Raw genomic sequence first — 10847 nt, forward strand, 5'->3', positions numbered from 1 at the left:
AACATTTCCATGGTAACAGCGAGCTCCACCAATTATGGACATTGCTGTTACGTTTAGGATTGTGGGTAGTGTAGTACTTATGCATGACATCGTAAAGATGCATAATGTTATTGCACTCCTCTGTCTGAACTGTACAGCTTTGCAGATGGAAGGTTGCCTTTGTTTTTCACATAATCATCATAGGCTATGTACATAGCACTTCTCAGAATATCTTTCTCAAGTGATGTAACTTCAACACAACTCAACATAAAGAGAATGGACATGATGAACTTGAAAAGTTAGAAGTTTAAAGGGATACTTCACCGATTTAGCATTAAGCTTTGTATCAGTAGAAACACGGTAGTATTTTTGAATGATCATGCTTCCCTCCCTTATGTCCCCCTGAGAGGAGAGATCTCTGTATTGTGGGTTTGGAAAGCTTTCTACTGATGACGTAAAACGACGATTTTTGCGTCATCGGTAGAAATTTGCCCAGAGGCAAAGGACTACAGCCAGTACTTCCGCATAGCCCATAGGGGGTTGGACTGTTGGCTTTTTCCGGAGATTGCCGAGGTAAAAAAAAAGGTGTTGCTCGATGCCGCTAGCTGGTAGGGGGACATCCTCAGCGGTATGCTGAAAGCGGGACGAGGGTAGGAGTTGGAGCTAGGTGGAAAGCTAATGCTAGCCTTGCCAGGCTTCACCTGCTACGGAGACCAGCACCTCAGCCTGCGGTGTTGCTCGATGCCGCTAACCGGTAAGGGGGTTACAGCTGTGTTTATACTCTGTTTACAGCCTACCAAGCGCTAATGCTAGTATGTGTTAGCTGAACTTTACAGAGCATATAATGTGTTTCGTATGTCGTTTTTATATAATGTCGTTTTTATATATTTGAATTGTGTAACCACTTGAGCCACGGTGAAACGTTGTTTTGTGTATATGGTTGAAATGACAATAAAACACAGTTGAATTGAGTTGACCGTCTCACTGTCTGTCTGTCTCTAAATGGTAGGCGTGCCTTGGGAGTGGACTCAGAGCAGCGAAGCAAGTGCATTCTGGGATTTGGTGTCTTTCATCAACATGAGCCAAAAACACATTTCCTGGTTTTTCTCGGCCTAGAAGACACCAATTTCATTTTTTTTCACATTTATACTACATAAATGATCCAATTTAAAGTTATATTCAGCTTTCCAGCGGTGAAATATCCCTTTAAGTGATTAAACACAATAGATCAGTTTTTTTGATTTGAATTTTTGAGGAGTTTTACATTATATTTAGACTTTAGCTTAGCGTACTTAAAGCAAAACTAAAGAACTTTTCCCACTTCGGTCCCCCTACAGGTTAGAAGCGGAATTGTCCATTACCACTGTCGTAATGTCTCATTATGTTTCATTCGAACTACAGATCCGCTACCCGATCTGCCAAACTTGCATAATGTAATGTGATGGACAATTCCGCTTCCAACCTGTAGGGGGACCAACCGACGCAGGAAAAGTGTCTTTAGTGTTGCTTTAAATTCAGACTCCCTGAAGTACAGCAGACACACATAACAGTATATTTAAACACAGTACTGCTGTGACTGCTTCTAATCATTTTCTCTTTTCTGAGATGCATATGGCTCAATCTGATGTATGAAACACAACAACGTTGACATTAAATTCAAGATTCAAATGCCTTTTCCTAATTTTATGTGTCGAGGTTTTCACACAACTCACACTTAATAAATTGATTAAGCAAGTCACGATGCACAAAACAAAATATTTATTTAAAAAAACATGGCACAATGAATCTAGACAATGTCCCTTCGAACCATCTACCTTTAACAAGAATTTCTAATAAATAAGTCCTAACAATAATAAGGCTTATTATATTCTAACTTATCCAGACTTTATCAGATATGTTTTGCAATGTGATACATGGGCAATTCTTATGAGCCCATTAAAGATTGACAACTTTAGCACATTACATGTAAATAAAATCAGTTTATCAGTTAAGGAACCTTCTATATTAATATTTATGAATCCAGGTCTACACAGTGCTTGTGGCTCCATGTAGTACATAATTCCGTTGTAGTTTTGATTTGAAAGGTTCTTTGCTGCAACAGAAATAACTTCCTCAGCATGGTGGGGACTCGCCTTCAGATATGTTCCTTCAAATACACTTATGACCTGAAGTCTGACCTGCTTAAACTTACACTGTTGTCTTTTATACCACAAAACAAATACCAATTGTACTTGATGATGATGGTGATGATGATGATGATGATGATGATGATGATGATGATGATGATGATGATGATGATGATTAAAACATCACTTATTTTTAAACTAGACCTGATCCACCCATTTAATGTATACATCCAAATAACTTACACTAAGATGAAGAACTTAAAACTAAGTTGTAAGTTTGAATGAAAACTCTCAGCTGCCTGACTAGTGTTCACAAAGATAAGGCTGAGCTGTGAACATGAATCCAGACAGATTTGTTGTTAATTCTCTGTTATAAAAGCCCTGCTAACTCAACCTTGAATCTGAGTCTGGGACTCAATGAGCAAGATTGCTCAACCTTATAGACAGCATGAGGCACAGTGACCCTTGAAAAGGTTTCCTCAGAGCAAAAGGTTTTGTTTGTTTTCTAAATTGGGACATATTTTTTGCTCTGCCCAGGAAATGGAAAGTCAGGTGCCCGGTTGAAGTGTCCTGTTAAGAAGATCCACACTGTGCCAATGATAAAGAGAAGCATGGCAGCCCAGAAACACACCTTGTCAATCATCTTCCCAATCAGTACCCAGCTTTCAATTTCCTGTATTTGGAAATAAAAAGAATATAGATTAAAGAACTAAGATAACAGTTGGCCCGAAAAAAATATATCAATAAACATATAGAAAAAAGAATTACAATCACTTACATGTTGACTAGGCAGATAAAGCTTAAAGTAACACTCACAGATCCAATGTTATTTTGTTGTTTCGTACTCTCAGCAATAAAGTTGCAGGCATCCACACATTGCTTGATCTCGGGCGCAGCTTGAGCCAAACTCTTATACAGGTTGGCTGTGCTGCTGACATCCATATTATCCACTAGGGGGAAGGAGACACTGACAGTCGGAAAACAGTATGCCACAGCATTACCTGAGGCAGACACAGGCATCTTTGATCGTGATGAGGCAATAATAAAGGTGTTAAATGATATACAATACCCGTGTAATACACAAATATGTGGCTAAAATAAGGAATATTCATGAATAAATGTTCCAAATGATTCAAACTACACAAAAAAACAACTTTGTAACATGATATTTACACAAAATCAGAAATCAGACTGGGACGTAATGGCTAGTCAGATTTTAGACGTGTCATAGTTTTAAAAATAGACGTCTTACCAATCGATCGTGTGAGACCATGCCTCTCTCTTTGTTTGTCAAACATCATTTCACTGCGAGGTTGTTTCAGTACATATTCCTCTGCTCTCTGCATGAGGCCAAAGGAGCTGCGCCGTCGTTCCCTCACTCCGTTTACCTCCGTTGTCACCTCACTATCATCCACCAGTGGGGACATGCCAAGGAAGCGGGGTACCATTTCCAGGAACAACTGCAGGAGGCAGAAAAGATAACAGTTCACACACAATAACACTTGAATAGACACATTTTACTCAACTGCATAGGATATACTTACATGTTTGATGGTATGGGACATGGTATGAGTGTTGGGGCTGCGCAGGGAGAAGTTTAGCACCACAATTTGATTAGTGGCAATGAGAGTAGTGACAGACATAACAAAGATCAGGTACCTGAGGAAGGCAAAGAGAAGATCTGTGTTGGAGAGGAGACTCAAACTGTATGGATTGAAGAAAATAAATCCCAGCAGAGGTCAGCAGAGAACACATACTGACTCACTTGCCAATGAGAGGGACAGAAAGAGATGTCTCAGGGATCTTCTGAGCAATAAGAAAGAGGAAGACAGTCTGAGCCAGCAAGACAGAGATGGACACAGTCAACTTTTGTCCCCCGGCTGTGAAGGAGACAATAGAGACTTGTGAGACAGGAGGACCACACCAAATCAAAAAAATATATACCAGTTTTGGGACCCAATACTTTCAGTACATTCTCTGTGCTCAGGCACTTTATTTGCAGCAAATAATGCTATGTAGCATTATTTCAAAAAGGCTTTTAATATACAGTACAGTAGTTACAGCATCTGGATTTCGTTGATAAGGATAAGATAATACACTGAAAACAAATCTGCAAAGGCATACCAGTGTTAAGACTATTTCTAACAGAATATTCTTATCTACTATACTTACTACATTTTATTGCTTATTACAAAGCCTGTGAAGAGCTATTTCTAAATTCTGGTCTTTTTTATTATGGTCAGTATACAAGAGTAACTAGAATGAATTATTATTTTGTTTTATGTCCAAGGTACAAAACTTTACTGACCTTGTGCAGGCAGGAAGTAGGCCAGCACAACTAGCGAGGAGATCAGGGAGCAGGGCAGGATGATGTTGATGATATAGAAGAGGGGTTTCCTTTGGATGATCAGATTAAATGTGACCTCCTGATACTCTAGGTCATCTGGGGAATATCGTGTGTTGATCCTCTTCCTGGCTGGACGATGGACGATGGCCCACTCGCCATTCTCTGAGGGGTGAAAACATAATAAGGTGGATCAATTGTGTGCTTTAAATTTTGGAGTATTGAATGTGGATGCGCTGTACCTGTGAAAGCCTCAGGGTCAATGTCCACCCACTCAATAGTTTCGCCTTTTTCTCCAACAGCCAAAATGAGGTCCATTTCATTGGCACTGTACGTTTGGGACCTAAGAGTCGAGGCAGTTAGGATAGAATACAACAGAAGATTGTTGTTACCCAGACTAACTCCAATTCTATGAGCATGCACGTAGCCTTTTATTTGGTTTTCACAATTGATTTAACCTATCCAGGCTCCACCTTGGCACCCTGAGACAGCCCGTTAGAGGGCGAAGTACACTTGAAATAAAACAAACTAATAAATCAGCAATTATATATATATATATATATATATATATATATACATTTTTATAAAAAAAATTTATAAAAATATAATTGTACCACACCTGAATGCTAACGTGCAGTTTTGATAATCAAATGGGAAGTAGGTGATCTCAATGGCACAAGTGCTGCGATAGATAGCAGGAGGCAACCAGTACATCCAACCATTGCTGCTGATCAATACATTGGCGTAGTAAGCCACATCGAACTTGCCATCAATGCTGCAGAGATTGAAGATAAAGAACAGAAACAGTTGACACCAGACTGGATGATGTATGATGTGCGGGCAGGGAAAATGCAGGATTTCACTCCTCTTTGTTACTGCCTTACTTGTTCTCAAGGACAATGTCAGGAAGCCAAACAATATTGTATGGGACACGAATAACATCAATGCCGTAATAGTTAGACGCGTTCCAGGTGAGGCGATAATCGGACCATTGCTGTAGATGACATTTGAGAGAAAGGTCACCAGCATGATTGAAAACTAGCCACAACTGAGTGCTGATTAAATGGGAAGGACTGAGGTTTGCCAGGATTTGTACAAACAACAAAAAAACACAAGTATGAAGAAAGGGGAAACTCACAATTTCAATCCACACATTAGTCGTAAGAGTCTCCTCCTTTTCATTCTGTGGTAGAAGTGAAGAAGCAGTATGACTATTTGAGCTGTAAGTGTTACTACACCAGTGACCTAACAGCCATTATTGTGCATATGTTAAAAAATTGGCCATATGTTGATTGTCCTGTGGGAATGATGGTGAACAACTTTTCTTAGAGTTGTGGATATCTCACCAGGGAGATAAGGTTAGTGAGGGTAAGCTTGATCTGAACCTCCAGCTTGTCTTCAGGATGAACCACTGGGCGAATATTCTTGTTGTAGCCTTTGAACAAGTCACCGATCAGCTTGGACTCCTCATTACACTGCACTGCATGAAAAAAAATAGATGAGAAATGGAGTGAGTTCATGTGCATGTGTTGGAATTACTGTGTTTGATTAATATTTCATGACAGAGGAGGAGAAACATCTGAAATAGTGGTCAGTCTGAAAGGCGGTTAAACTAAGTTTAAAGGTCCCATGACATATGGTGCTCTTTGGATGCTTTTATATAGACCTTAGTGGTCCCCTAATACTGTATCTGAAGTCTCTTTCCCGAAATTCAGCCTTTGTGCAGAATTACAGCCACTAGAGCCAGTCCCACAATGAGCTTTCCTTTGGATGTGCCATTTCTGTGTCTGTAGCTTTAAATGCTATTGAGAAGGAGAGAGGAGGGGGAAAGGTGGAGGGTGGGGGTCTGGCCTTGACCAACTGACACTTTGCAAATTTGAAAGCCATGATGCCTCTCTCTCATGGGTGGGCCAAATTCTCTGGGCGGGCAAAGCAGAGAAAGGGGAGGTAACCTTCCTCCTTTTGACCTCATGAGGATCAGATTCCAGATCGGCCCATCTGAGCTTTAATTTTCTCAAAGGCAGAGCAGGATACCCAGGGCTTGGTTTACACCTATTGCCATTTCTAGCCACTGGGGGACCATAGGCAGGCTGGGGGAACTCACATTAATGTTAAAAAAGTGAAATTTTCATGCCATGGGACCTTTAAAGGTCAGTTAATTTAAAGCCACATCAGTACTCAAATATTAGCCCATAGCTTTTTCAATAGTTTCTTTTGACATAATTACAGAAAATGATATTGACAATGAGTAGAAAACACTGTGTATATGCAAAATATGCTTAGAAGCACATGTACTGCATGTTTAAACATGTAAAATAGCATGTGTCTCTCCTCAGATAAGATATAACAACCCATAATAGGCACAAACAGAGTTTAAAGATGACTTGATTAACTGAAAACCAAACGTTACCTCATTTCACACACTTTTCTAATAAATTCCCAGTGGTACACCAATAACAACTGCCAGGGACATGCACAGGTACAGGCTGATGTTGCCCGGGCAACAGCCCGTTTGACCTTATTGGCTGAGTTACCCCTCTGGAGAAAAAACCTAAATAAACTTTGTCTTTATTTATTTTTCATTTACTTTTTTTGCTGTTGTAGCAGTCCATCATTAATAAAGTTGAGTAAGTTTTCTGACAGAAACAATATGTGGTGCAGGCATGAAATATAGGCTGCTTCTAATTAAAATGCATTAGTTTGAGATTTGTGCTGAGCGTCACGAAACAAACTGCTTTAAAATGTTGATTTTATAATTAATAATATAAAATACTAAAGTAGCCTACAATCCATTTCAGCCACATTACAGTTCTTCTCTTTAGCACCTCCAGTGGACATTTGTTTCTCAAAACTCTGGCAGAATATAGTAGCCTAGAAATCTGGATGCACCCTAGCGGCAGCAAATGTATTTTGATGTGGGTCTGGCTGGTCAGGCTAAGAATATAGGGTACCTGACAGTACATATTTGTGGCACTGCAAAACCGTGGCCAGAGGTACATACTGTATATATATCCCATGAGACCAGTTTGAAAACATCAGTGTGGCCTCCATCAGCAGGTTTAAACCATAGACAGTATATAAGAATGGACCAACAGATCCTGTTGCTCTGGACGGAGACCAATGAAGGATATTAGAAGCACTTTTCTGGTGATGGCTGAGCGTTACTGCGCAGCCTCCAACTGAGAGAGAACACGTAAATGTGCCGTGAGCAACGTGTCTGAAAGTTGTAAGTCTTCTGATAGCTGTGCCAAGATAAATCTCAATCATTCCGAATATTGCAGAGACGGAGAGCATAGGTATATGTAAGGAGATAACATAGGCACAGGCTAATTATTGCTAACTAAAATGCTAGTTAACATTAGTAATTACACTTAAACAGCTAATGTGAGATGAAACTGCCTGCGCGCTTCTCCTGTACTATACGGTCACAGTAAGTCGCGTGGTTATGACACAATCGTTAGCCTATTTTTACAAAAACATCTGCTACGGAGCCATAACGTGAGGTACAAGGTAATGGAGCCTTTTATACATTGTCGTGTTTCTTTAGAAATAAACAATGGACAAATAGAGTCTTTAAACGCTTCAGATGTAAAGTTATTTGCTGTCAAAGTGGCGCCATGAATGGCAGTCAATGGAATGCTAACAGCAGGTGATGGCTTGGTAGCATCAAAATCGCGCCAGGGAGGTTCGCGGTCCGAGGAGAAGCTTACCCCCTTGGTTCAAACTCCTCTGAGACGTTATAGCTGAGTTATGTGTCACTTCCTGTTTGGTGAGTTGATAAAATGTTTTTACTCTTCGTCTTAAAAGAAGACATGTAACTTGGGACTTGGGACTCCTCTGATGCATTTTAATGAGTTCAGGGACAGGCTTTTCACAATAAGAGAATCCTTTATGACACAGAAAAGCAAAGATGAGATTTGAACTAACAACCTTCAGACTGTGAAACAGTTTCTCTTCCAACTGAGCTCTCAGGACTCTGAGAAGGAATCTCAATATTTTAATTATGGTTAAACTTCACAGAGTCGATTGACATCTGTGAAGCAGGTTTCAGGTTATTTAATAGATAGATAAATGTATTACACTAAAGGGTTTTGATTGGTAATCACTTATGTCTTGGAAAGTGTTTTTTGAAGGATTATCGGCACATTTAAGATGTTTTTAATGGATTCACTGTTTGAGAGGTTTAAGCGGCAACAGAAGGAAAAGACAAACTTTGTTTCTCATCAGGTTGATGAAGGTGATGTTTCTTCGTTCTCATCCCTGAAGATGGTCCAGTGGGGACTGATGCTGACTGACACCCAGGAGATCACCCAGGGTTCAAACCCTGCTTAAGGTAACTCACACAGGAGATCCTTGAGAAAGTAGTCGCTAATCAGTTATGTGACTTTCTACATAGAAATAGGTTATTTGAAGACTTTCAGTCAGGATTTAGAATGCATCATAGCACAGAGACGGCACTGGTGAAAATCACTAGCGACCTTATAACTGCTGCTGACAAAGGACTTGTTTCCATACTTGTCTTATTGGATCTTAGTGCTACATTTGACACTATTGACCATACCATCCTGTTACAGAGACTGGAACATTTAGTTGGTATTAAAGGAATCACACTAAGCTGGTTAAAGTCCTACTTCTCTGAGTGATCCCAATTTGTTAATATTAACGATAAACCATCCAAATACACCAAAGTTAGCCATGGCGTTCCTCAAGGCTCAGTGCTTGGACCAGTTCTATTCTCCTTATACATGCTTCCTCTAGGCAATATTATTAGGAAACACTAATTAACTTTCACTGTTACGCAGACGACACCCAATTATACCTGTCAATTAAGCCAGACAAAAACGGTCAGTTAGCTAAACTTCAAGCGTGCATTAAAGATATAAAATCCTGGATGACCCACAATGTTCTGATGTTAAACTCAAACAAAACTGAAGTTATTGTGCTGGGACTCAAGCACCTCCGAACTTTGTTATCTAAAGATATAGCTACCCTAGATGGACCTGGCCTCCAGCACTACTGCCAGAAATCTAGGAGTTATTTTTGATCAGGATTTATCCTTTAACGTCCACTTAAAACAAACCTCAAGAACAGCCTTTTTCCATCTTCGTAACATTGCCAAAATCAGGAACATCCTATCTCAAAACGATGCTGAAAAATTAGTCCATGCATTTGTTACTTCCAGGCTGGACTACTGTAATTCTTTACTATGAGGTTGCTCAAATAAGTCCCTTAAGACTCTCCAGCTGATCCAGAATGCTGCAGCATGTGTTCTGACAAGAACTAAGTAAAGAGATCATATTTCTCCTGTATTAGCTTCTTTGCATTGGCTTCCTGTAAAATTCAGGATTGAATTTAAAATCCTTCTTCTGACCTACAAAGCTCTAAATGGTCTAGCACCATCATATCTTGAGGAGCTCTTAGTACCTTATTGTCCCACTAGAGCACTGCGCTCCCAGAACTCAGAGCTACTTGTGGTTCCTAGAGTCTCTAAAAGTAGAATGGGAGCCAAAGCCTTCAGCTACCAGGCTCCTCTCCTGTGGAACCAGCTCCCAATTTGGGTTTGGGTGGCAGACACCATCACCACATTTAAGAATAAACTGAAAACCATCCTCTTTGATAAAGCATATAGTTAGGGAGTGAGGAGTTGCAGCATCCGCCTAACCCGGCCCACCTGCTTCTCTTCATAGTCGTCAAGTTAGGGAATGAGGAGTTGCAGCGTCCGCCTAACCTGGCCCACCTGCTTCTCTTCATTGTCATCAGATTTATATAATCTATAAACAATAATATAGTGAGAGTAGAAGGAGGCAGGCGAGTACAGCCCGTTCCGGCAGGGGAGAGTTCAAGCCCGATCCGGCACCTCCCTTTAGCCTGCCTCTCTTAGTTATGCTATTATAACTCTAGACTGCTGGGGAAGTTCCTTCCTTCCAAGGACACAATGAGCTGCTCTCTCTTCTCTCTTTCACTTGTTTCCTTTTGTGTCCATCATAGTCCCAGAAATGCTTGTTACTAACCTAGCTCTGGGGAGTTTACTCCCCGGAGTCCTTATGTTTCTTCTCCACCCAGAATATCGCCTTGGAATAGGGTGGCACCAAGACCTGGGTCTTGGGTGCAGCTGTCGCTGTGGACCTACTACACCAAGCTACGCTCTGCGATTCCCTGCAGTGTCCGGCTGCATCCTGCTGCGTCCTGCCGCGTCCACCCATGCTCTGCTGTGCCACACTACACCCCATAATGCCCTGCTGTGCCCTACTATGACATGAACTACTGCGACTACCATTGTGGTCACTGTTCCACTATCTTTATTATGACTATTATTGCCACTGTTCATCACATCCCCAACCGGTGCCGTCAGACACCGCCTACCAAGAGTCTGGGTCTGTCCGAGGTTTCTTCCTAAA

At 40.8% G+C, this 10847-nt stretch overlaps 1 protein-coding gene across 1 annotated transcript; it reads right to left on the bottom strand.

The window, feature by feature from the left end:
• Window positions 1-1841: 1841 nt before the first annotated feature.
• On the bottom strand, window positions 1842-7287 carry chrne (cholinergic receptor, nicotinic, epsilon). The gene is made up of 12 exons (XM_078266742.1): window positions 7236-7287; window positions 5796-5929; window positions 5588-5632; window positions 5334-5443; window positions 5069-5224; window positions 4692-4792; window positions 4414-4614; window positions 3871-3985; window positions 3650-3764; window positions 3358-3565; window positions 2922-3055; window positions 1842-2778 (listed from the first exon to the last, which is right to left on the bottom strand). Exons 1-12 carry the CDS (start codon window positions 7285-7287, stop codon window positions 2611-2613), a joined length of 1539 nt encoding a protein of 512 aa, XP_078122868.1. The 3' UTR covers window positions 1842-2610.
• Between the last annotated feature and the right edge of the window lie 3560 nt (window positions 7288-10847).

Source organism: Sander vitreus, chromosome 13, assembly GCF_031162955.1.
Source record: "Sander vitreus isolate 19-12246 chromosome 13, sanVit1, whole genome shotgun sequence".
Lineage (NCBI taxonomy): Eukaryota > Metazoa > Chordata > Actinopteri > Perciformes > Percidae > Sander > Sander vitreus.

Bases quoted from the DNA above. Each gene is read 5' to 3' on its own strand.
- chrne (XM_078266742.1), bottom strand. From the start codon at position 7,287: ATGTCCACTGGAGGTGCTAAAGAGAAGAACTGTAATGTGGCTGAAATG. The intron at 5,930-7,235 runs GTAGGCTACTTT...TTTTTCATGCAG, and splicing joins TAATGTGGCTGAAATGGATT to TGCAGTGTAATGAGGAGTCC. The intron at 3,765-3,870 runs GTGAGTCAGTAT...TGCCTTCCTCAG, and splicing joins TCTGTCCCTCTCATTGGCAA to GTACCTGATCTTTGTTATGT.